At 43.3% G+C, this 25,960-nt stretch overlaps 2 protein-coding genes across 7 annotated transcripts; one reads left to right on the forward strand and one right to left on the reverse strand.

Annotated features, from left to right (window-relative positions):
- Nucleotides 1–363: 363 nt before the first annotated feature.
- On the reverse strand, nt 364–7,188 carry dap3 (death associated protein 3). Of its 2 annotated transcripts, none has more exons than XM_069695891.1 (13): nt 7,001–7,188; nt 6,799–6,840; nt 6,294–6,407; nt 4,882–4,983; nt 4,654–4,762; nt 4,363–4,455; nt 4,146–4,276; nt 3,373–3,453; nt 2,017–2,181; nt 1,862–1,921; nt 1,683–1,772; nt 697–814; nt 364–594 (listed from the first exon to the last, which is right to left on the reverse strand). In XM_069695891.1, the coding sequence occupies exons 2-13, from the start codon at nt 6,835–6,837 to the stop codon at nt 509–511; spliced, it is 1,188 nt and encodes a 395-aa protein (XP_069551992.1). In that variant the 5' UTR covers nt 6,838–6,840; nt 7,001–7,188; the 3' UTR covers nt 364–508. The 2 variants fall into 2 exon arrangements, with proteins under 2 accessions (XP_069551992.1, XP_069551991.1); XM_069695890.1 differs by having other exon boundaries at nt 1,847–1,921.
- Nucleotides 7,189–9,883: 2,695 nt separating this feature from the next.
- LOC138619435 (histone-lysine N-methyltransferase ASH1L-like) lies at nt 9,884–25,501 on the forward strand. 5 transcript variants are annotated; one of them, XM_069695901.1, is made up of 14 exons: nt 9,887–10,393; nt 13,115–14,008; nt 14,929–19,081; nt 20,765–21,107; nt 21,266–21,439; nt 21,532–21,626; nt 21,710–21,783; nt 21,889–21,934; nt 22,042–22,082; nt 22,185–22,255; nt 22,365–22,552; nt 23,084–23,175; nt 23,300–23,442; nt 23,526–25,501. In XM_069695901.1, exons 2-13 carry the CDS (start codon nt 13,319–13,321, stop codon nt 23,426–23,428), a joined length of 6,096 nt encoding a protein of 2,031 aa, XP_069552002.1. In that variant the 5' UTR covers nt 9,887–10,393; nt 13,115–13,318; the 3' UTR covers nt 23,429–23,442; nt 23,526–25,501. The 5 variants fall into 5 exon arrangements, 4 of the variants coding, with proteins under 4 accessions (XP_069552006.1, XP_069552003.1, XP_069552005.1 ...); XR_011310815.1 differs by lacking the exon at nt 23,526–25,501 and having other exon boundaries at nt 9,886–10,393; nt 22,365–22,547; nt 23,300–23,386; XM_069695902.1 differs by lacking the exons at nt 23,300–23,442; nt 23,526–25,501 and having other exon boundaries at nt 9,886–10,393; nt 22,365–22,565; nt 23,084–23,174.
- Nucleotides 25,502–25,960: the final 459 nt, after the last annotated feature.

A 25,960-nucleotide genomic window follows, 5' to 3' on the forward strand; every position in this document is an offset into this window, starting at 1 on the left:
TGTTAAACTGAAACTATATATACAGTATTGTAAACAGCACCTCCATCTCTGCAACCCGTTTCCATATAGTTTCCAAAGCTGTTAAAAAATATTGACAAAAGCATCACAATTGCAGAAAGAAAAAAAAACTCACAACTAAAGCAGCGGGTACTGATAGGACTGCTACATCAAATTTTGATTGATCCGAATCTTTTCCAAGCAAACTGTCCGACTTGCATCTTAATACCGAGTTGAAACTACTAACAATCAAAGCGTGAATGTTGAGTTCATTTAATAGTGTTTCTCATGAACAAAAAAAGACATAAAAAAAACAAAAAACACTAAGTCTAAACTTATTGAGAAATGAATGCAAAAGTCCACAGTAGTTTTTTACTTTAACATTTTATTATCAAAGTAACACACATGCATCATCATTTACAGAGGGATACGTATTACAGACATGGACATTTATATGCTTATATTGTGTGATATTTGTGTGTATGCGTGTGACTTGAGTCTTCATGTGACTTTATAAGAAGCCACAAATTCTGTCCAACATCGATGGATTCCTGTTGCTCAAAAAGACGAGTTCTTTCTTCCCTTCCTCTGTTTGACCTGATGGGAACAAAACAAAATCACAATTAGTAAAACAGCATTGCTTACATGTCAGGTCATGTGACATCATAGCAAAGCATCATCTTCATCATCATCATTTACTCTGAGGATGCTGCAGCCAGCGGCGGTCCATGTAGTACAGGTAACAGCTCTCAAACTCCTTCTCGCTATAGTTGGGCACGGACACCGGGATGAACGGATCCATGCTGTCAAACCCCGTCTGATGACAAGAAGTCAGAATACAGAATATTAAACCTGCCGTCTTCAGGCGTGTTTAACATTTACCATCAAAATCTAAATTTAAAAGCATGTTCAGATATGCAACATGACCATAAAGCCAATAAATTACAATAAAAGTAAAAGATGTGTGTCCTCATAAAATCAACTACAAGCCCTGTTACAATATTCAAACAAATACAGATATCAATATTTATACAATTCAGATGCGCAGAGGGAGGAAATCAATAATACAGATTTTTAAATATGAATTAATGCATTCAAAGAAAAGTCAAGTTCAAGTGAAGCCCACACAGTCAGTGGTCAGCAACGGAAATCGACATGGTTAATATTATACAATTATAACGCCAACATTTTTGATCTGGTGGAATGAAAGTTTTCTATAGTTCAATATTCATCCAGTAAGAACGTAAAGTTGGAAGACAATGATGGATTTATTGGTCCATTAGTAAATTGATCTTGTGACACGCAGACATCAGATAAATGCACGCATGATAAATAATGTTAAAATTGTCTCAGTCACATTGTGTAACACTGCCAACAGGTCTTCAGTCGAACACAACGGACAATAAAGGACTCATGTTTCTTCGCTCTACAAAAAAAGGCCATTTAGTAAAGAAGCAAGGCCTGTATGCACTAAACAAAGAGTGAGACTCCTTTGTTGACAAATGTCACAACAAATCTGTTTTATTGTAACATTACTAGATATGCTTCCTGCTTTGTTGCTCACGGACGACAAAAAGTTGCTCAATCTGAAATGTCCTAACTAATGGCCAAAGTTGGCGTCACAGCCACAGCTCGAGGGCGACTGCTCGCGATAGTAAAGCACAATAAAAAAAATGACCTCTAACCTCTCCTAGCAGCTCCTGCGGCAGGTAGGCAGATTTTGAAGTGTAGAGAGACCCCGTTTGAGACAGAGTGGCGATGATGACGCCTCCAGTCTGAGACGAGAGAGTGAACATTAAAGAAAAGAAATCTCCGAATGATAATATGCTCATGCTACTGTGGTCAACACCTGCGTTCTTCTCACCCAGTCGTTCTTCATCAGCTTTTTTAGATTATGAATCAAAGTGAGCTCCTCTGGATTCACCTGAAAACAGTGAGACACATAACATTTCCTATCTGTGGCGACTGAAGCAGTTGCATGAAGACATGACAGGATTGTGAATGCGTTAAAACTCTCACAGCGCTTTTATCTTCCTTCTTGATGGTGGATCTTCCCCAAAGGGCGTTGAGACCATCCACAGCCACGGCCAAGCGAAAGTCTGCCCCCGGTTGCTCACTTTGCAGCCTCAGTTCCTTCATCACCGCCCCCACCACATCACTGCTGCTCTTCACACGAGCTATACCCTGCAGCAAAGGAAACATTATCAGAGGCCTGGTGATGACCGTGTGTTGTGGAAGGAAATCAACAGACAGAAAACAGTAAATCTGAGCTACAGAGTGATGGTAAAGTGTGGGCAGGAGGCTGCAGGGTGGGAGAGGTTAATTTTATGCACAATTCATTTCATTTTCAAGCCTGTAAAGAGCCAAGTGTTTGATACAAATGCTAAAACTGGAGGTCAGAAACAAATTCAGAGAACGAAATATCCCACAACAGCCAATCTTTGTAAAACAATGTGGTTATCAATATGTGCTCTAATCCAGTGGTTCTAAACTGGTGGGTTGTGACCCAGAAGTGGGTAGAAGAGCCGTTTTGACTGGGGTGTCAATGTGAGACTTAAAAGGAAAATAAAGACAACCGAATTTCTGCTGCTGCACAATTTTTGAAGGACTTAACGTTTCAAATGATGCAGCATGTGTGCAGCATATGCTTGCTGACCAAAACTGACGTCACATTCGTAGTCATCTCCCATTTGGACATTTGTAAATAGGTTTAGGGATAGATATGTCTGCCTTTATATTTCATACTGTTCAATTTAGATGAATGAAACTTGATGCTCAGCACCAGTTTAACCTGGTGGGAACAGCATATCTGCCTGCAGTTTCATTCAGATTTATTGTGCCTTTATGTTTCATTGGGTTTGAGCCCTTGTTGCATCTTTCTTTGTATATTTCATGTTTCAACAGTGCATGAAGTCATATGTATTGCTGAACTTTTTTTTTTAATGATATGATAATTTAAAAAATGAGTGGTGAATTAATGAAGAAAAAAATATTGTTCTTGAGGACAGAACCACTAATCCAATCCCATTAATATACTACAAGCTTACGGCAAAAACAGTTTCACTAACAACTCAAACACAATAATGCAGCACATTATCTTTGACAATAGGATACACTAAACAATAGCAGCAGCAAGATGTGAGAAATTCACAGGTTGCACATTATCTGCTGCTCTTTGCTGATCGATCATGGTGCTCAGTTCATCAGCTATTGATCATCACCAAGCACAGGGAAGGTGACAGATGAAACTTTAATGATGACTGAAGGGAAACAGGCGGGCAGAAATACTGTAGATAAACCACATCTCTAATGAATGAACATAAAAGTTAGAAAACTAACAGAAATGAGGGCGAAATAACTGAACCTCCCACTCACCTGATCCACCAGCTCTCCAAGCGGACATCCCTCCTCAGTGAACTCCCTCTTTGTCCACACATAGCGCTGCTTAGTCTTTATCTGGGAAGGAAAAAAATACACTTTCATTGACCTTTTTTAAAAAATTTTTTAAACTGACTAAATTTTTTTTAGTTTCTGCACCAGGTTTCTGATGTTTCTTTCCCCCCCAAAGGAAAAACAGAAAGTATTCACATTAAGCTCCAGTTTGACTTGTTTCCATGACAATAACTAAACCCATCAATAATTAGTAATTCTAAACTGTACAAGGTTATCGTTTTACATGTGACCTGATTAAAAACTGTGTTGCTTTGTGAGGATTATCTCGCATGAAACAACTTAATTTTCTTTATGTATCAAAAAGACACAATAAACACTACTGTGGATTTGCTACGAGTACAACTACAACTTCTTACACGATCTGTAGTGTCAGATTACTCTGTAATTATACTATTTACTTGCTTATGTATCCAAGAAAACATTCTTATTAAAATATTTGAATAACTTGAATTCAAAATGGTTCCATTCATATTGCTATTTCCGTGCTACAGAGGAGGTGATGCCATCAAGCAGTTCAGCTACTTCATGCATATCAATCTGCTGCTGTGAGGATACAGTCAGGGCTCATTAAGGTGTTTAAAAGCTTGTTAATAATGTGACAAATTGTGTAATACTCTATAAGATTTAATCGGACTCTGTGGCATCAGGTTAATGCTGTATAATAAATGAATGACACCCTGCGTACATACTGTTACCTTTGAAAGGAAGCGTTCATTGGTGATTCTGAAGTTGCGTAACCATGTTGTGGCTTGTAACGGCTGATCGAAGCGAGAGGCGTTGTAGGACGATGGCAGCAGCTCCTTACAGTTCTTCACCCAAAGGTGGGCTGTGGAAGGCAGAGAAGATGTAGAACTGATGACACTTTCTGGGTACAACTCAGATGTAAGGCACGTGTGACTGTGTTTGTCTCACCGTCAGGAATATGGAGCACCAGCCATCCCTGTGTGTGGCAGAAGTGGACTGTGTGACAGAGAGACATGGTCTTCCCACTACCTTTCAAACCATCTGAACAACTTGATCAGGACAACAACAGGATCAAGAGAAGAAGAGTGTGTTCATTTCTCTGTCTGTGTGTGTGTGTGTGTGTGTGTGTGTGTGTGTGTGTGTGTGTGTGTGTGTGTGTGTGTGTGTGTGTGTGTGTGTGTGTGTGTGTGTGTGTGTGTGTGTGTGTGTGTGTGTGAGACCATGTGATTTGAAGGATACAGAATAAATATCGCAGAGCAGGTTGGCTGAAGTCTGTTTTCTTCAGGTAAGAGATTACCTCCAGAGCCGGCTGCCTCACCATGATGCAGGCTTCATTAAACGTCTTCATCTAAAACCAGAATTTATATCCATGCAAGACATTTTACAACTTTGACTTAACAACACATTGTGTGATCCATCATCCATTTTATAATTTAACAATTCTTTCACATCCAAAGTAGAACCTGCCTGTTGTTGATAGCGCCACGGGAGGCCGTGAGGGAACAGAGGACGGATTTGTTCAAAGGGCAGAGTGTAGTACTGCCCGATATGTTTCTCTGACTGACATGCCTAGAGAGACACAGGTGAGGTCATAGGTCAACATAATACAAATACAGACACCGCAGAAATCAGTTGTACTGTGCCTTCACCCCCTGTTAGCACCAACGGCTCAAATAGATCACCAAACGGGTCTTTGGCTTCTCTGGTGTATTTATTCAAATATACATACATGGCACTTAACAACAACAACACTGACAGGATGAATACTTTCAGTAGTAAAACACAATTTAAAAATCTATCTGTTGGAAGTGGGACTTTTTCCCCTGTGTTTATTGATAATGTAACATACAGTCAGACTACATGACACAACGGCTGCATTTAGCTGTTTTTTGATAGCTTGTAACATCTGCTGGCTCACTCCGAAGCTATTAAGCCATGCGAGTATCATCAAAGCCACATTTGCTTACTGGCAGCAGTGGAAGAATAATTCTGATCCTTTACTTAAGTAAAAGTAGTAATACAGCGATGTAAAAATAATGGAGTATTTTTACAAAGTAAAAAAAAGTAAAAGTAAACAGTAAAAGTCCTGCATGAAAAGCCTTACTTAAATAAAAGTTAATAGGTTTTAGTAGTCCCAACTTTTTTGAGACGTGTTGCTGCCAACAATTTAAAAATAAGCGCATATTTTTCATAACATTTCTCTGTTTCAACACTTGATTTTTTTTCTTTGGTCTATTTACAATTAAATATGGGTTTAAGTGATTTGCAATTCATTGCATTGTTTGTATTTACATTTCACACAGTGTCCCAACTTTTTGGAATTAGGGTTGTACTTCATATCCAGATCAGCTGATTACTGGGAGAGAAAAGAAGAATCCACAAATCTGTTTTCAGTTTTTGTACTTTTTCTCTCATCTTTTGATTTTTACTGAGATACTGGATAATTTTAACGTTTATTGAAACAAAACCATGGGAGAAATTTAGAGGGGAAATTATTATTGAGTGGAGCTATTAACAAGTTACTGACATCTGAAATTTGGCCCCAACTACACTATGTTTCGTAAGACGTCAGAGAGCAAAAAGGTTGGAAACGATTGGTTTAATATTACAGGCTTACTGTTGTTTAAAAAAAAAAAAAAAAAAGATTGTTATTGTGTCAAATCTTCATCTGAAAAGAAACTAAAGCTGTCAAACAAATGTAGTGGAGAAGAAAGCACAATATTTTCCCCTCTGACATAAGAGGGCTGGAAGTAAGAAAGTTGCATTGAATAGAAAGACTCCAGTTCAATACACATACCTCAAAACTATCCTGAAGTAAATGCGTTACTTGAGCGAATATCCTTGCTACCTTTTTTTTTTTTTTCTCTCCTCCTGCTTACCGGATCGTTCTCGTGTGCTCTGAAGACTGAGAAGGGCTCGGGCTCGGACTCTGCAGCCACAGCCTCCTGCTGCTGCCCACATCCACTGGTGTGAAGAGACCTGACGTGGGTTACCTGCAACATTGTGCCACAACGAAAACATTTCTGACCTCCTCTCTTTGAAGCAAGGCGGCTTGACTGCGTCAGATATATATATCTATCTATATATAGATATATATCTAACTATAGATATCTATATAGATATAGATATCTATAGATATATAGATATATATATATATATATATATCTATCTATATATATATATATATATATATATATATATAGCTATATATATATCTATCTATATATAGATATATATCTAACTATATATATCTATATAGATATAGATATCTATAGATATATAGATATATATGTATAAGAAGGTTTATTTTTAAATGTACAGCCCAGGTTTTATATCTGCAGCTTCTCAAAGAGCATTTAAACCCACTGTTAACATCAGTCTTACCGTCTGCCGGAGCCTGAAGGACAGTCTGTGGAGGGCCATGATCTGAAACGTGAAATACAGTTTTATTAGAGAGGTCACCAACACCAAACATGCAGGTAATGCGCAAATGCACACTCGTGTCCTGTAACCTTGCATAAACACTTAGCTGACAGCTAGCTGTGGCACTTGCAGGCACGTTAAGTACGAGCAACGGGAATAATACCGGGCTGTGGGAGCGTGAAAGCGGTCCACCTGCGGTTCACTTCATTGAAGGGTTGACTGACGAAGATTCTTCTACTGGAAAAAACCGTCCCGGGTTTTAGGTCACAAAGATTATAAACAACGCACGTCCAAGCGAAGTCAATGTGCCAGATCTGTCACGGACACCGCCATCATGCTGTACAGAGCAGGAAGTGACGTAAATATAATTTAGCCAATCAGATCGCACGTGCCAGGCGACAACAAGGAAAATGGAGTTTGTCGGACTTTGACACATTTCGCCTCTGATGAGCACACATACAGTTAAACTAATGCCTGCTTTAAACACTCAGTGGAGGCGTGCTTTCTAAACTGTCTAGAGGTGGATAGTGATTTTTAAAGCCATATTTGTGGCCTTTTTTTTGGTCTGAATTTATGATATATTGCGCTCTTTGGTCTTTTAACCAATAACGGCAAACTTTCAACTTCATGATATCAGTTTTACAAATCTGTAGGAGCTGAAAGAAGATTAACTACAAATTTAAAAGCCCTTTTTATAAAGTAGGCCTATGAATTGACAAGAAAAAACACACAGGCAAATATAATAAATTCTCAGATACTTTGTGCAAAGCATTTTATTTCTCCAACACCTTCTCTAGTATTTTGTAGTATCCTTTACAATAACAATATCCTCATGTTGTAATGTACTGTACATACTTTTACTCATCTTTTTTATTTTGTTTTCTGCCTAAATTTGCTATAAATATAACCTATAAAAAAAATCCTGATCATAAACATCTTTATAGACATAGCATGTATCTGGAAACAGGCATAAAGTAGTCCACAGGAAAAAGTTCCCTGGAGCCCCCAAAAGGATGTGGTAGTTATAATTGGAGAATTTGTAAAAAAGAAATGGAATTTTTTTTTAATTTAAATATGCAAATCTAATATCAGCTGGTGCTCCTGAGTTATCACTCAATGTGACCTTTGTTGTTTTTGTTCTTTTGTGCTTGAGAATTAAAAAAGCTCTACAAACTTGGGACCAACGTAAAAAGTTGTCATTACTTTGTCACAATGAAAAAAAACAACTTTTTGATTAAATACCAATATTGTGCCTTAGCATAGAAAGCCTTTTTTTGTCAATGTTTTTTTTTTTGTATTATTATTGTTATGTTGAGAGTGTTCTTCAGACTTTTATTATTATTTATATTTTACAGATGTATGTATATTATTCAGTGGCTATACAGACATCAACATTTTTATGTTTTCTTTCTATGACTGATATTTCTGTGTATATATATATATGAGATATGATATAAGAAATGTCTTTGTGTATGTAAGTGATTAAGTTGTTTATGTGACTTCATAAGAGGGCACAGCATTGATGGATTTTTATTGTTCAGAAAGATCAGTTCATTCTTCCATTTCACTGTTTAACATGATTAAAAAACAACATCAAAGTTAGTAAAACAACTTATTTGGAAGTCATTGGCACAAATGCAGTCGTTCAATAAAGAAGTGAAGCTTTCAGTTGTCAAACTTTCAGCATTACAAAAACTTTGACTTTTTGGTAAAGCCTCTCATTCACATGATTTTATGTTTTTTTGCTGTGTCATGAGTGCATTGATCCTAAAAATGTATGCAGCCTATAGTTCTCTCATTATGCATATTAAAAAAAACTAACTGTGTTTGACCAGTATGTCTCAAAGTGATTTACACACAGAAAACTTGGCTTCAGTAGGCCTACTGTTACTATTAGGCTATTTTGCAGTTCTGGTTGGTTTCTGTGTCTCGGTGTGCACCGTACTTCAAAGGAACGGTTACTTGACAATGGATAGTAAGAGTTTTGGGGATGAGCCCTAAGGGCACAGTGACAATTTCTGGAGGCCGAGATACCCAGAACCCTGCACCTAGGTTCAATAGGTTTGTCATAAGTTAAATACTTGCTTTTCTTTTCTTACTCCCTAACTGGTTATCAAAATTTTACAATAGGCACCACTACAACACAACAACTTAAATGCTATGGGTCTTATGACAAGCCCTGCATTATCACCTCATCCTGAGGGTCGGTCGAGTTGGAGCCTTAAGTCTAGTTGTAAAAACTATATTTATTTATTGGTGATATTAATCTTATATGGTGCATATTTAAAACAAATATTGTGTTCTTTGCTAACTACCAATAACCACTAACACACACACACACGCACGCACACACACACACACACACACACACACACACACACACACACACACACACACACACACACACACACACACACACAGGTTGTTTACTGGGTCTGTAAGTGAAATATGTTGTCATTTATGGTGTTTAGTGTGCATTTAATGGGTAGTTAAGGGGTTACAATGTCCAGAGAATGTCCAGTATGAATCTAACAACAAAAATAATTATTGTTTACTGCTTCCATTGATATGAATAAACATCAACAAAATAAACAATTATAAAATAGGTTGTGTATTACTACTTATTTCTACATATTATTATTATTTCATCATTAGTTATTGTTCTATGTTCGTACTAAAATATGGTTAAAATGTGTATTGTTTTGATGTTGTACAGATACTGCGTGTGTTCGTGTACATGTGTCTGTGTCTGTGTGTGTGTGTGTGTGTGTGTGTAGGGGGGCGTTATAGTTTTGGATCGATATGCTCTGTTAACTGATCCACGATAAACAGCTCTCCCATATTAACTTTTCAATAAGTGCTAACAGCACTGTTCGCCTGACCCACTACTGTAAACTGAATCCTGTATTACATTACGCGACGCAACTTTTGAGCTGCTCCCCAAAATCCTGCCAGCAGTCTACTTTAGCCAAGTCGTCGCCATTTTATTAAGCGTCTAAATAGCCCTCCCCAATCGCCTATTATGAACCGCAATGAGATCCTGTGCTGTGTTCGCCGTTTTATCTCCTCCTCTGGCCACACGAAAATGGCCACGCAATTGCATTCCCGCAAATCCACCGACCCCTCTGCGCGGTGTCAGCCTGTAACGCAGCACTCACACAGCTGCAGCCCGTCGTCCCAGCAGCCCGTGTGCATACGAGAGAACAATCTGAGCCATTATAACTGGCGGGAGCGATGTAACTTTCCCCGAGAGAAGTGGGCAAAATAAGATCCAGTGTAACCAGTCCGCCACCTAGCTGCGGAGGCGCGCCGACGGAGATTGTCGAATGTATGATTATGAAAACACCCGCGCCAATGTTGTTGCACAGTAGGCTCTGCGCTCTGACGGGACTGAAACTCGGTTTTAGGAGGTGTTTTAACCTCCGCCGGCCTTAGTTATGTAATCAAAGCAACATCTAATGCACCAAAAGCTGTGGATTTCTGTTGGTGCGAAGAGCAGGACAGCAACACCTTAACCTCCTGCCTAAACGCAGTTGGCTCTGGGACGCGCTCTCGGGTAAGTAGCCTACGTAGCCTTATTACAGATTGTCATGGCAGTCTGTATTAATGTGTGCAGGCCTGTCATCATCAGCGAGCTCAAAGCACAGAAGGTTAGGGGAAATTTTATGTATCCGCTTTGCGCTAATTTTATCCCTTGTTGCTGAGTGTGTTTCCCCTCTGTTCCCCTTGCATGGTGATATTTCTTATTTCAATGTTGCTGACACTAGCAGAAGAGGACTGGCAGAGGACAGATAGAAGAGAAAAAGGTGGATCGGGACTAATCCACATAACAAACACCACCAAGCGAGCACATTTTGATGCGACATCGTAGCCTCCCACTTCCATGTTGAGTTTCAATTTGCAACCGTGTATGTTTTAGGGCGCTTAAATGTGCGATATATTTTATTATGGAGATAGCAGTGACGACAACAACAACACGTGTATGTGTGTATCATTTGTAAGTGCGACAGCTTCAGGGGGATAGTGATTTTCCGAGGTGCGCAAAGTCATTATGGAGAAGGAAGCTCCTGTTGACGTCCTCAGTAAACCAGTGATAGGTTGCTCCAGTGCGGTAATACCGCCACTGCCCATACTGTATCTACAGTAGCAACATCAGTCAACCTACGTAGCTGCGACCTGGGTACAAAATGTACGACCAACACACTTCTAATACACTAGGTAGAGGGGAAAAAAAAGTGTGTGTGCGAGAGAGCCAAAGAGAGTGAAGAGGAGGAGGAGGAGGAGGGAGACTCACGTGAGAAAGTTCCCTGTATATGGCTGCCCTGACTGTGAGGCTTCATGGCTCAATAATCTGAGATGCCATCACGGGTGCCCAATTTCCAGCTGTGCTCATGCTGTTGTCAGGCAGAGGATAATGGTGTTGTAGTTATTGATGATAACACTGTCATGGCATGGTGATGATGGCTGGAAATATGGTGGGCCATTATCATGATTTAATCGTTGCTTCAGCGCTCCCGAGGAACCACACTGACTACAGTGTCAAGTCCACCCATCATCCTGTCACTGGAAATAGCTGCTGGTCTAATGTTGGAATAATTTTGAGTTATGTTTGAGAGGTATAGCTCTGGAGAGTATAAAAAGCTATTAGTATGCACTTTGACTGATGTTGAATGGGCTTGCCCTTTTACGTTTGAAAACCTGCCACTCTCACTCTCCTCTTATAGTCACCTTGCACAACAAGACAGTTCCCCATATCTTCCTCTGATACCTGAATCCTCCTCATACAAGTCAGGCTACTGGAGCAGAGTTCATACTGAGAGTGGACATTCAAGAGGACCACTGTCCATCTCTGGGCTCATTTTAATTTATTGTAAGGAGGTTTGGCCTTGAAATTCTTTCCAAAACTGTTACATAACAGGAGTTACTGGAACAGATGTTGATTTGAGCTCGGTATGATTCAAGGCAAAGGGTTTGGGTGTGGAGGGACCCAGAGGCAGGAGAGATAGCCCACAGAGCTCTTAAATGAAAACATTATCTGAGATGCTCTTGTAAGTTTAAGGGGGCAGTTCGGTGCGTTGAGAGACAGATGAGCTATTTCATAAGAGGCTCTCCAGAGAGAGAGAGAGAGAGAGAGAGAGAGAGAGCGGCAAGAATGCTAGGCCGGGTGTGTTTTATTAGAAAATGGATAAGTGTCTCCCTTAATGAGAGAAAGAGAATAATGAAGGAAGCATGATAGAAGATGCTGCTTCTCTTCAATACGTTCTCGCCTGGACGCAATACGAGTGAGAGAGAAAGTTTTTCTGGTGAGGAGAATGTTATTTTAGGGTGTGTTACTTTGCTGTAATGTCACATTAAAAGTCCACTTACAATGGGGTCAATGAAAAGCTTACTTGACTTAGAGGAAGCAATGGGAGGAGGAGGAATTTGCGCTCCTTTCCAAAAATAAGTTTTACCCTTTCCTACGGATTTGTGTTACCACTACTGAAAGGGGAGGAGGGGAATGGTCGGACTGTGAATGGAGGGATTTAGGCTGGAGAGGAGGAAAAGAACGACGTGGAGGAGGAAATATGGTTCTGATTAACATGGATACAGTGTATGAGTTGACCATTTTACTGTGTGGTCTACAGAGAGAGAGAGAGAGAGAGAGGGAGGGAGAGCGAGAGGGAGGGAGAGTGGATGGGACTAATAGAGAATGCATGCAAAAGCTTACTGCCAAACATGAAAAGGGGAGTTTCGGAGAGAAAAGAAAGTACAGCAGCGGGAAGGGTGGGTGGAGAAGTGTTTGTGGGAGTAGCTGAGAACAGAAGGTGCAAAGACACCAGGGAGAGGAGGGGAGGAGACTGGATCAAGTGTTTGAATTAGTCAGGAGCTGATTGATTGATATATTGATTTGCGGAGAGGCAGTCAGGATTAGAACACAAGTGACATGGTAGAGGTTTAGGGAGTGTTTGCTGTCTTTCAGAGCTGCTGTTATTTACGGATTGTTTAAGGAAACTAAGCCGAGTCTGTATTTGGGGAATGTGAGTAAGTTGTTCTTCCGGTTAATACCAACATTCTGTGAATCTGTGATGTTGATTGGGCCCCCAGGTTTTCTGTATGATGAGATCATCTCTGTGGACGTAGGCTTTAGCACCCCTCTACAGCTGCCTGCAGGAAGGGGAATTTCCCCTCAATTCCTGTGTTGCTGCAACTCAGCATCTGAGCTCACTGAAATGACTAATCACTGGCCTCTCTATCTTTCTGTCTTTCTCTCTGCCTCATATTTACTCCATCTCAGTTCAAGCCTAAAGGACAGGAGAGAGACCTTCTCTCGCTGGATGAAAACACTCGACAGTACTCGGACTGTTACAGGATCTTTTTTTTGTAACCGCTCAGAGCTTCACCTGCAAAGGTGCTTTTCACCTTTGACCCCACCAGGGTCATTTAAAAGTGTTATACTGGGAACCCCACAGCATCCTGTTACTCCCCCCTGACTTCTCTGATGGACCAGAGAGTGAAGGGGGGAACCCCTCCGACCACAACCTCCACTCTGGACTCCCCCTCTGCACCTGGAGACGCTGAACAGGACCAAGTGGGAGAGAAAAAGAGGAGAGGTGAGGGGGAGATTGGTGACGTGGGGAAAAAGGAGGAGGAGAAAAGAGGAGCAGGAAGAAAGAGAGAAGGAGACAAGGGGGAAGTGCTGGAGTTGCTCATCGAGGGGCGCTGTGGAGGCGTAGGGCAGCAGCAGCTTCAGATCTCTGGCAGAGAGACGAGCTGCCCTGAGGGGAATGTACGAGTCCGGATTGGACTTCAGGCTAAGCGCACCAAGAAACCGCCCAAGATCTTAGAGAGCTACGTCTGCAAGCCCACCATCAGGACCTATCAGAGACAAGCCAGGGGGGCGCTGCTGAGGGGGGATGGAAAAGGAGGAGCAGGCCAGCAGAGTAAAACCAGCTCTTCCCCAGACGAGGCAAACAGAGAGCAACGCTCAGGCTTGGATGCTGTCCAGACCACATCTAAGCAAACTGCATCTGCTGCTTCACCACCACTTACACCATCATCATCGTCATCATCATTATCATCAACATCTTCCACATCGCAGCCACTGTCGTTATCATCAACATTTACTACAGCTTCCACCCCTGCCCCGGTCCCGGCCATAACCAGCCAAGGGACCAAGTCTGCCAAACAGGTAAGTCAATGTCAGGCACAATTAGCCTTACAGACATAAAGCTTCTCTACGACATTACATCTGCCACGAAGTGAAGTTAGCTTAAAATGGAAAAAATTAAACTGAGGGTTGCAGTGAGTGAAGGTATTCATACATTGTTAATGGCACATATGTGCTGTAACTCTGTTTTGGTTTTCACAGTTAAGCACCAGGCTTATAGATTCGCTCACATGGTGCAAAAGCACCTGGCTTTGAGCTCAGCTGTAATATGGTCAATTGAGCTATTGTCTCAATACTGAAACATAAGCAGCACATTTGAATAAACAGACCTATAAATAGGACAACAGCACGGCAACCACTCGGAGTTATTACAGACATTGGTCCATCAGTCTTTATGACAATCACCAAGGGGAAGCTTATGGCTTTGGCCGCACAAACGCCACTCAAGCTCTAGCGTGCCAAAATTACAGAACAAGTATGAAATGTCAAGCCTTCTCATCTGTATTAGTGGCAATTTATAGCTACCAATAGCAAAGCTCTCTTGCACTCTTTCTGTCTGTGCTTGGCTCTCTATATCTGTCCCTCTTCTATTTTTACATCCCCTCTTTTCTCTACCTGCTCTCATTTATCTTTCACTCCCCCTCTGTCCCTGTCCCACTCCCTTCCTCTCTGTTTCTGCCTTTGTATTTCTCCTTTCTGTGTCATCCCCATTCCTGTTTCCATCACCTCACTCTCTCCTTCTCCTCAGTATGCCCTCGTTTCTCTGCCTGATTGAGTCACTTTATTCTCACTCCCTCTTTTAATGGGCGGACAATAACAAAAGCATTTCAGTTATTGTCTCTTTCCCATTGTCTTTCACTGTCATCAACAGCAAACTAATGGATGGCAAAGCTGTTGCTGTCTAGGACATTGATATGAGATTGTGTGTTTGCATTCCCCAGGTTCCCATCAAGCTGGCCAATAAGACAGAGGTGAATTCAAATGGCTCATCAGAGAGAGTGAAGAAAGACAAGCTTCCAAGTGTCAATGGCCAGCCAGTTCCTGCTGGACCCAAACCCTGCTCACCCACAACAGGCCAGACAAATTCAACTACTCATTCCACCCCCTGCAACCAGACAGTTTCTGCACTGGAAAGCGGGAATGACGGAAACACCTCCAAGAAACATAATGGTTTGGTACAGACAGCGAAACAGAAGGGACTATCAAATGGGAAAGGCTCTGCCAACGTCCTTGGCACTTCTTCCTCATCGAAAAACAAAGTCGGAAAACACAGCAGTTCCTCCTCTGTTTCTTCCATGGACTCCTTGACAAGACCTCCAGTCTCCACTAGCACCCATAAAGAACTTATCTTTTCCAATAAGAGTAGGCCAGACTCGCCTTCCTATAACTCAGTCAACCCCAAACCACAGTCTTCTCCCTCTGTGGATCTCTCCTCTGCCCAATCACAAGTTCAGGATCCCTCGCTACAGCCCCTGCTAGAGAAAAAAAGAGAGAAAGAGAGGAAAGCAAAGAAAGAGAAACGGAGAGACAAGAAATCAAAGCGTGATAGATTGGAGGCTGACAAAGCAAAGAGTGAGAACAGAAAGGAGGAAGTGAAGAAGAAAAAAAAGGAGAAAGCAAAGGATGGAAAATCAAGACATGGTAAAGAAAAGGATGAAAGACATAGAACGGATGATATATGGAGGGATGAGCTAAAGAGCGAGAGAGGAAAGGCTGAGAAAAAGAGGAGTAAGCTTAGTCCTGATAGACAAAAAACAGAGGATAATAATGCAAAATGTGGTGAAACAGCAGATAATGGTAAATTAGATAAAACCTGTAAAGTAGTCAATCCAGGCAGAGCAGATGAGAAAGAAAAGACAGATGACAGTGGCAAGCCAGTGAAACAAGCTGAGCCAGCAACAACAACAGGTGACACCAGTAAATCAAAAGAACAGGATGTCTCAAGACATTTATCTGTGCCTCCAAGCCACCCCTCTTCTTCTGCTCCGCCCTCTCTGCCCACGCCTTCTGCCCATGCTCCTATTTCTCCCCCCTCCTCTCCCCAAGAGCAGGACAGCCGACCGCTCAAGAAACGTAAAGCCAGAAGGCCCAGCTGGACCAAGCTGGCACACCGGGCTCAGAGGGCGGAAAATCAGGAAGCCCCTTCAGATTCTCTACGTAATCCTTCACTAAATTTCCCCCAAAATCCCAAGACTCCCCTTCCTGCCAAAGCCACTATTGAGCAAAGTGATGAGTCACACCCTGCACCCTCTAGCTTCTTAACCAGCAGCTCCTCCCCTCTGTCTTCTGCAACCAAACCTCCAACCCCGAAGCAGAATCACCCCACATCAGATTCTAGCCCCCCTGCTTCCACTTCCAGATGCTCCATAAACACTGTCCGAAAACGGGGTCGCCCTAAATCCCGCAACTCAAGTTTGGATGAACCTCCCCCTCGAATTTCCCCGAACGAAATCCCAACTGAGGTGCCTCTTCTGGGGTGTGACGGAGTTCAGAAAGCCCCTGTGCTGGAGCCAAGTCCAACAATGCAGTGTGCCGCTCAGCCTAAATCCAGCCCGAAGAAGCGGGGCCGTCCTCCCAAACGACCACTCCCCGAGGTCCGGGGTGGAGATGCACTGCATCACACTGATCATACAGAAGGGAGAAACGATTTTCATCCTCCTGAAAAGGGGAACAGGCAACTAAAGATCAGGAGGCTGATTAACGAGATGAAGAAAAGAAAGAAGAGGAGACTTCACAAAGTAATGCTGTCTGGTTATGTTGGAAAGGAGGGAAGGGTAGGGGCGGCAGCCGATGGCGAGACCTCTCTAAGAATGTGTAAATCGATAGAGGCTACAACAGTACACACACTCTCAGCCCTGTCTTCCTCCTTCGGGAGTAAGCTGGGCCCTCAGATCAATGTTAGCAAGAGAGGGACCATCTACATGGGTAAGAGGCGAGGACGTAAGCCTAAATCCCAAACAGCTAACCTTAATTCAATCCCCCAGAGCTCCACTCAGCCGTCTCTGTTTACCAATCCCTCTGAAACATCTCTCTTCTCTTCCAACCAACTCCAGCCTCCTCCCTCTCATCCCTTTCCCTCGCCATCTCTCACCCACTCCAGTGGGGCCCAGAGTCCTTACAGCGAAGGCAGCCTCACAGAACACTCATCTTCCCTGCTTTTTCCTCACCCCTTCTCCCTGCCCTCTCCATCTTCCTCCTGCACCTCCCCCCGTCCCCCTTCTTCCTCATCCCTCTCTCCCTTTGTGAAAAAGAGTTGTCCGTGTCAGGGAAGGCACCACTTCCCCTTTCATCAATCATCATGTAAGCTCTCTTGTCCCACCCCTCCCCTGCATCACACACCTGGCTCTCCCGGCCACCTGAAAGAGGCCACCCCTTCCCCCAGGAGTGAGTCACACAGTGAAGAGACGCTGCCGAGTGACAGCGGGATTGGAACGGATAACAACAGCGTCTCTGAGCGAGGGGAGATGAGGGGAGCTCGAGGCATGCTGAGGTTGGGTCAGGGGTCAGGAGTGATGCTAGGGGGTCAAAGACACCCTTCTTCTCTTGTGGACCGTCCCTCTCCGGTCTCTTCACCCCTTTCACACATGCCCCGACTCGCAAACCCTGTGACCAACTCAAATTCGGTGGAGCGGCACAGAGACAGACACCGGCACAGACGTAGAGACTACGACTGTTCCTCTTCTTGTACTTGCTTGTGCCCTTGCCCCTGCCCAGGACACAACAAGTGCACTCATTTGGACTATTATCCTTGCCTTGGCCACAATGCACTGAAGAGACAGAAGAATAAGCATAAGAAGAGGCACCAGCAGCTGCACATGCAGGATCCAGAGTTTCTGGCTGAACTAGAAGATCTGATCAGTCAGTTCAGTGAGGTCCACATCGGACGGCGAAGTTGGGCGAGGACTGGCCTGGGACAGGGCTTTGATGGAAGTGCAAATGCTGCTGGAGGAAGGCGACATCACTCGTCCTCTCATTCCCTCCGCTCCAACATCTTTAGGATCAATCTAAATGGCTTCTACTCGCCTCACCCTTCATCTTTCTCTGCCAATCCGTCCTTTCCCCCTCAGCCTTTCTACCCCTGCCACTGTAACAGGAAGCCAGACCGCAGGCAATGTGGCTGCCTTTCAAAGTTCCAGGAGACCATTGAAAATATGGGCTTTTACAGCAGCTATCCCCCTGCCACAACACTTTACCACCACCTCCCCAGCTCTTACCCGCTTCCATCTCATCACCAATATGGCCCCCATCAGCCCCACCATGCTCACTTCCTCCTCAACCCCGCCAGATTCCACAGGCGCAGGAGTAGGCTGCTGAGGGAGGGAGCTTTAGGAGGAGAGGCCGAGGGAGACATAGGGGGAGGCAGTGGAGGAGGCCCACATCTCAGCTCAGGGTTCACATCCAGCCTCTCTTGTGGCTGTGGGAGGAGCGACCACAAACACAAACATAAACATCGTCACAGGCACTGCGAGCGGGACATGGATGACGAAGAGGAGTTACATGAAGATGAGGAGGAGGATGGCATGGAAAGAGAGGGGCTGGCGAGTTCAAAGCCAAGGTCAGGGTTCATTCTGGGGCAAGGAGAAGGAGGAAGGAAAGGAGTGAGAGGAACAAGGAGTATGCTCTCTAAGGAATCACCTTGGTTATGTGAGAAAGGAAATGAGTCCTTCTCTGCTGCCTCGTCATCTTCAGCGGAGAGGTACAAACACACATCTCTCACCTCACTGGGACTCGGCTCCTCTCACCTATCTTCATTTGGGGGAGGTTGGGGCGGCTTGGGCCAGAGCTGGACGAAATTTGGGGGCCTGGGAGGTACAGGATTTGGAAACTCAAACCCCAGCTGGCGAGGTTTCACTGGAGACCAGCACACCGGCAGACTGGCTGCATCGGATGGAGAGGACGAAGACGGCGAGGATGTTCAAGAGTCACACCTGTACAGGACACCCCCGTCACCAACTCACACCAATCTATTCACATCTGCTGCCATGGCAACAGGGGAGAGGGGTCTGAGGAGTGGATTGACCTGTAGGAATTCAGGAAGTGGGGACAGGTCATGGAGGAGAGATGAACCAGCGTGGACGGAGAGGAGAGAAGCAGGTGAGGATGAATGATTTGATCAATTGTTGTGTGAATGAGTTGATCGCTGATAAGTCTGTGCTTCTCCTGGATGACTCAGTATGAGGCTGTGTTGGCATGATAGTATTTCTCTGGCCGGATACTGTTTGTGCTGATGAATGCTACAAAAATTGTTATTGATTGCTTTGGTGCTTATGCACAGTTGTATTCTGTTACTGTTTCATTGGCAGAAAATATGAATATATACAATCCTGACAAGAAACTAGATTAAACGGAGAGTCTAGCATCCACTGTGCCTATCACTGACATATGACAATTGCAGCTGAATGACAGCTAGCTGAGGGAATAGGTTTTGTGCCAAGAGCCTCTTTTCACTGAGACAGTATGACAGATTTGTATATTTGCACAATGTGGAGATGAAACTGAGGCACAAGTAGTTTGCCCAATATAGTGACATACTTGCTTTTTCTCAGGTGTTGTTGAGCACAAACATCAAAGCCTGGAGGGTGTTTAAGAGGAAATCAGACTCCATTCTTTTTATAGCCAATTTCAGACTCCCTGTGCTTTGCAAGAGATGGGCCAGACAGGCACACAGTCACTCAGCAAGCACTCTCTGTTGGAATTTTTAAAAAGTGTTATAGCAGGAGGGCAGCATCTTGATGGGAATCTGCCAGAAAATCTTTGAAATCTTCCTGGTCTGCAGTGAACCGCACGCTGTTGCAGCCCAGGGCTACCCAGTGAACACAGTCATTAGTTAACCACCAGATTGGCTATTTAAAGCTCAGCCTATTTCTTACTGCTGGCCAACAGGGCCTATTTGACTTGGAAAAATCCAATAAGGAAAGAGTGGTCAGTTTTGTCAGTGGCTGTGGAAAATGGAACAAAAAGATAGATTTTTTTTAATTTTTTTTATTTTATACACTTTATTAATCCCCGAGGGGAAATTTCTTCACTACAGCAGGGGGCTCTGAGGGGGGAGCTGCTGCAGCAGGCTGCCACTAGCGCGGCGCCAGGTAACCTGACCTGAGGTGCATGTTTTTGGATGATGGGAGGAAGCCGGAGAACCCGGAGAGAACCCACGCAAGCACAGGGAGAACATGCAAACTCCGCACAGGAAGGCCGGAGTTTGCATGTTCTCCCTAGATCTCTAGATGACCTCAGGAGAGATTGATGAAGAGATGGTACGGAGGTCAGACTGGGGGCAAAGAGAGCTTTTGAAGGGAAGATGTTGTTTTTGAAAGAGGTGGAATACATTTGACATCCATTCACCATCTAACATGTGTTTTGAAGTATGGTACGCTAGCGCGGTCACACAAACGCACACTTTTTACTCACTTTGTCTACTCAGCTTTTTGAGATTGTGTTCCACATTAACTGAATGTGGAAAAACAATGCTCAGTAAAAGAGTATGCATTCTGCACTGTTTGTCTCTTGTATTTTTTGCAGTGTGTGTGTGTACATAAATCACTTCTTAATGCATTTCCCAGAAGTGAACTGGTCAGAGGAAATGTTGTGACTCACCTAATCTGTGGCCCATCCGCATGACTCAGCCCAGACCAGACTGGCCTCACCTCACACCTCCTGCTGGCTCAATCACTGATCCACATCTGTCTCATTTCCTCTCTGCAACTTACACCCCACCCTCACCCCCTGCCTCTGTCTGCCTCAACCCCTCCCTCCCTCTTTCTATTTCAATGACTGCAGGTTTACAAGGTGACTCAAGAAGCCGGAGGCAGCAGAAAACTGTGCCAACACCAGAGAGTGTGGCGGTGAAAAACAAAAGAAGGCCAGGACGGCCCAGGAAGCACCCACTGCCCTCCGCCGTATCCTCCCCCACACACTCTTCTGCAACTCCATCCATGTCATCACCTGACCTCTTGCCAGGATACAGCCACAACAGAGATGTGGGAGTGAGGAAAGAAGAAAGAGTGCCAGAGAGAGACCAAGGAGGAGGCGACACAGCGCAGCAGGTGACAGAGTTGGAGTTGCAGGCGAAGAGGAAGAGAGGACGGAAGAGAAAACACGGTGACTCTCCATGTCATCAGAGGTAAACACCGGAGCTGGTTGACTTGAAAATTCAATACAACCACTCACTACCGTATTATTAACCCACTGTTTTCAGCACTGTGTGCTAAACCAGTGCCTTTTCTCTCTTTCTCTTTTTCCTCTCTATCATTCTATCTCTCTCTTCATGCTTTCTTTTAGTGTCACCGAGGATAATCCAGAGTGTGACATCCTCCCTGAATGTTTTAGCCAATCAGATGTGGACCAGGCTCCGCCCCAACCAGTAACCATCCAAAGAGATGAGCGAGCTGATGGTCCTCCCAGGAAGAAGTTCCTGAGGGCAGGTCTTTACTCTGATGATTACAAAACTACAGAGTAAGTTCACTGAATCCATAAACAAACAATTATAACATTTATCTGTTATCAGTCCTTTTTACTGGTATTTATTTATTGTGTGTCTTTCCTAGTCCTCCCTCCCAAGCCCAAAAGAACTGCAGAGAGAGTATGGAGTACACACCAGGGGAGAACGACTATAGCCTTTTACCTGCTCCCATACACGTTGGTGAGTATATAAGAAAGCATAAACACTGCTAGTATGTTGTTTTTGCTGTGATAGTTTATCCAAGCTCCCTTTGTCCTCTCCAGGGAAGTACCTGAGGCTAAAGCGAATTCATTTCCAGCTGCCCTATGATGTGATGTGGCTGTGGCAGCACAACCAGGTACACTCGTGCATCGTAACACAGATTCAGAAATTGAGAACATTTTTTGATTTTTGGAGTGTTATAATTGTACCAGGATGTAATTCGCATGGTATTTGGTTACAGCTTCAACAGCAGCCTGCTGTCCCCCTGAAGAGGAAGCGGCGTTACTGTGAGTCGCCATTATTAGATGTGTAATGTCAGGTTTAGCTGATGTGTCAGATCAATACTCTGATCCAGTATGATACTGGTTTTTTTTTGTCTCTCTGATTCCCTCAGGCCGGCTGAAAGAGAGGACGGTATTCCCTCAGCACACAGCAGTGAGTTTTATGGCTTGTTTTTATTCCACTGACGAATATGGCTTTAATAACTTGTTCTCTAAAAATTACATGCATCTCTTCCATTTTCTTTTTATTGCACAGGAGGAGAGCTCTAGTGACATAACCAACTTGTTCCCTCACCTCGACATGGATCCTTTGACCAGCACTGAGAGGTATGGAAAGAACACAGTGACTCACTTTTCACGATTACCTAATTAATGCACTGTTACTGAACTGATGTCAGCGTCGGTGGTTAATGTGTCTCCCTGTGTGCCGGGCCAGGAGCTTTGTGGTGAAACACCACGTGTTCCTTGTGAGGAACTGGGAGCTCGTGAGAGACAGACAGATCCGAATGAGGATCGAGAGGGAGAGAGAGAGAGACGCAGACGGAGACGGAGACGGAGAGGAGGACGACTCGCAACGTCCATCCTGTGATGGAGCCAATGGGGACGACAGCCACATCAAGTCAGGTCCATGAAGCAAGTGTGTGTGTTAGTTTTTGTTTCTGTAGGTGTTTGTGTATGCATACGTGTATGTGGTTGAACTCAACATATTTTCATTTTTACTGTACATGTGTGTAGATTTCTGTTTGTATCCAGTCCTGTGTTGTGTCTATTATTTAATGTGTGCACGTATGTGTGTTCTGTCCTCTGCTTACAGCCTGTCCTCCTCATATTTGGCTTGTCTCTCCATATCATACTCAAGCAGCACAAACTAAGTGGTTTTCCAACCACAGATTTCAGCTTGCAGAAATGTTTCCCCATTTCTGTCATCCACTGCTGGTGTCCAAGAACCCAGCAGGCATCAACTTTCCCCATTAGCAGTGAAACCACACAGTTTCCATCAAAGACTCCCTGACTGATTGCAGATAGAAATCAAGAGGAAATAAGGGCGGTTGCGCAACCAAAGATATATCTGTAAAAGAAGTAACGTGCTGTTTTCATGCCCTCCTGCACCGTTTTCACTAACATGCAGAATACTGTTTGACCTTTGACCCTCAGATCACCCAGTGGGCGTGGAGGTGACGGTTATCAGCAGTGACCCTCACCAACTAAATCAGGACACCTCCAGCTCATGCACTGCCAGCCCCTGTGTGAGTTAACAAATCGAACACTACACACCTAAGAAAAAGAATCTTTTATTTTAACAATGCAAATTTCCACAAGAATAAAAAAAATCTGCTTTTGTAATTAGTTGAGCATACTTGTTGTCTTCAGCCCACAAAAACCCAGAACAGAGAAGAGGAGGAGAGAGAGGAAGAGAAACGAGGGGAAGTAGAGGTCTGCAGCAGAGAAAAGAGAAGGAAACGGCTGAATGATTTACTTTTGACCCTGCAGCATTCATAAGCTAACAGAAAGAGGTAAGTGGAGCATCAGCTGCAGAAACAGGAGAGAGACCGAAGTACATGCATTGTTTTGTTAATAGTACCTCCTCTTTATGTAGGTGGGACCACTCTGAGGAAGGGACCAGGCCCACCACTGGACAAACTGATGTCATGACACTGCTATTAACCACAGCAGTGCCACACAGAACGAGCAAAGGAAAGGAAAAGGGAGCTTGAGAATTATAGCAGCTGAAAATGCAAGAAAGACATCTCACACACTGACAGATGAGTGTGTTGAACCTAGCGCTCTGAAGGGCATCACACCAAGGATGAAACCATGGCAACTCATCTTTTGTCCAAGTGGCGAGGGATGACTGTCCCGGATGAAAGAAAGAAACAGACCAGCTGAAATGAATTTGCACTAGTGCTGGATGAACAAGCACACTAAAGACTGTATGTATGCTGAGTGGACCCACTATAAACACACACATACACTTTGACTGCTCTTACTTCAGCACCTTAAGCAAATTGGGAAAGACAGACATTGCGAGGGTGATTTGACAGTGGACTTACTGTACATGGTACTCAGCGTTTTGGCTCTGAAGTTTCGAAGAGACGAGGAGCTCACAAGCTGCCCGAGGGGAACAAAAATGGAGCCTGAGCCCTAAGTAGGTCAAAATCGAACCCTCATTCACTTGTTAAGCTTTCAAAGTCACATTGCACCTTTGGGAAATGGCACGAGGAGAAGTGAGCCAGTTAAAAGCTGTTGAGACAGTGTTAGGGTTTTTCTTCACTTTACCAAGACAGTGTCTGCTATGTACCAGTGAATAGGCAGGGGAGGGGGTGGGCTTAGTGATAGGAATTTTGGCATCGCTGCAAGAGAATTTCTAATGAGGTTTTAAGAAAGAAGTTATTTTTTTGAAAAAAGAAAATAAGAGAGAAGACAGCCTGACTACTGTCTGCTAAAGAAATGGACAAAATATATTCACGATAGGAATGTTTATTGTTAACTATTTTCAGTATTGCTTCTGAGGGAGGGGAGGTAGACGTGTACAAAGTGTTTTTGTTTACTTCAGACTGCCTTTGAGAATGTTTCACTCTTTGCTTCAGAGCATTGACAATCAGAATGTCCTTGGGTGGGAGAGAAAGGAGGGAGGAAAAGGGAACGAAAACGAGAATTGATTTGCCCCAAATGCTCTGTAGAAGTGCCATGTTGTCTTGTGTATGTACCTAAGCGAACTCATACAGTCTTTAAAAGCAATATCTCCTCTGATAAGGACTATGTAAGAACTTCCGTTGTTTTTTAAGTTGTGAATATGTGAGGATTGGAGGTCATATTTCTGTACAGATGGATCGTAGACTGTCCTCATTTTAGGAGCATTGGGCTAATCCACTTAGTGGCAGTAATGTTTAGTTTCATGTGAATGTACAGTACATAGAGAGACCTGTTTTCCTTCTATCAGCGGTAGCGTGTAAAATTAGTATTATACATGACAGTACTATCTGAATTATAAACAAAACTTAATAATCAAATCTTTCATTTTACTAAGATATTTTTAACAAATTATTTAGCTGACCAATATATCAGACATTTCTCCTTACAACTGACTATGATTGTATATGATTTTTTTTTTTTTTTGTAGAATTACATAATTTGTCTTTTTTTTTTTTTTTAGCTGAGCATACTTTTGTTTTTGGTCAGACAATCAGTGACAGTGACTTCGTTTTTTTTTCCCCCAGTGTTAAACTTCTGCTCTCTTTCAGTAGTGTGGCTTCTAATAACAAGCCAAGAAAGTGCAATTTCTTTGACTGTTTACATACTGTATGTATATTTTTCCTCTTTCCTTTTTTTTTTTTTTAACTAAGAGCACTACATTATTGCCAGTGGATGATTAACTTTATAGCAAAGGTACACATACAGAGTTATTTATCTAGTTTGCATGACATGTAACCTTTGCCTGTTGCCTCTGATGATGTGCATCTGAAAAACAAAACATCAAAAAACAGTGATTACTCAATGCCATAGAATGTCAGCTCAAACTTTTTGCCTCTATATCCGTAATAATAAAAGCATTTTATGTCTACTAGTACTAAACCCGGCAAACTCTTGTGTATCAGCGACAAGAACTCCTTTTTCGCTATGCGGTGCACACGCATGTATTGAGGGGAGTACCGCAGTGATATTAATCAGCTTGAGCTAACAGTGCTATCTAGTGGTGTTAGATTGTATATCTCACTGTTGTCCTCCATAATGACCCACAATGGAGGACGCTATCAAAGGAACACGGTTACAAGATGGGGGGGGGAGGGCTGCAGCTAGCTTCAGAGAAATGCTTTCCTCCTTCCGCCCCCTTCACAACATCCGAGGGCATCCTGGGATCTTTTGATCTGAGCAAAGAAGTTTAAGAGAAATCTCCTGAAGAATTCCCCCGGGGGCTCAAAAGGAATGCAGGGGTATTAAAGAGTGTTTTACAGAAGACTAAATTGTGAGCTTTCATTCGCTTCCTCTGCAATCTGACACACGCGGTTAGCTTCCTGTCACATTTCAGACAGC

This window comes from Brachyistius frenatus, unplaced genomic scaffold (assembly GCF_029030835.1).
Source record: "Brachyistius frenatus isolate BFR_SWC_R1_liver_20210118 unplaced genomic scaffold, ASM2903083v1 Contig_20, whole genome shotgun sequence".
NCBI lineage: Eukaryota > Metazoa > Chordata > Actinopteri > Embiotocidae > Brachyistius > Brachyistius frenatus.

Bases quoted from the DNA above. Each gene is read 5' to 3' on its own strand.
- dap3 (XM_069695890.1), bottom strand. From the start codon at position 6,837: ATGGCCCTCCACAGACTGTCCTTCAGGCTCCGGCAGACG. The intron at 3,454-4,145 runs GTAACAGTATGT...TTTCCTTCCCAG, and splicing joins ATGAACGCTTCCTTTCAAAG to ATAAAGACTAAGCAGCGCTA. The intron at 1,922-2,016 runs GTGAGAGTTTTA...CACTGTTTTCAG, and splicing joins AGAAGGAAGATAAAAGCGCT to GTGAATCCAGAGGAGCTCAC.
- LOC138619435 (XM_069695901.1), top strand. From the start codon at position 13,319: ATGGACCAGAGAGTGAAGGGGGGAACCCCTCCGACCACAACCTCCACT. The intron at 21,108-21,265 runs GTAAACACCGGA...GCTTTCTTTTAG, and splicing joins GACTCTCCATGTCATCAGAG to TGTCACCGAGGATAATCCAG. The intron at 23,176-23,299 runs GTGAGTTAACAA...TGTTGTCTTCAG, and splicing joins CATGCACTGCCAGCCCCTGT to CCCACAAAAACCCAGAACAG.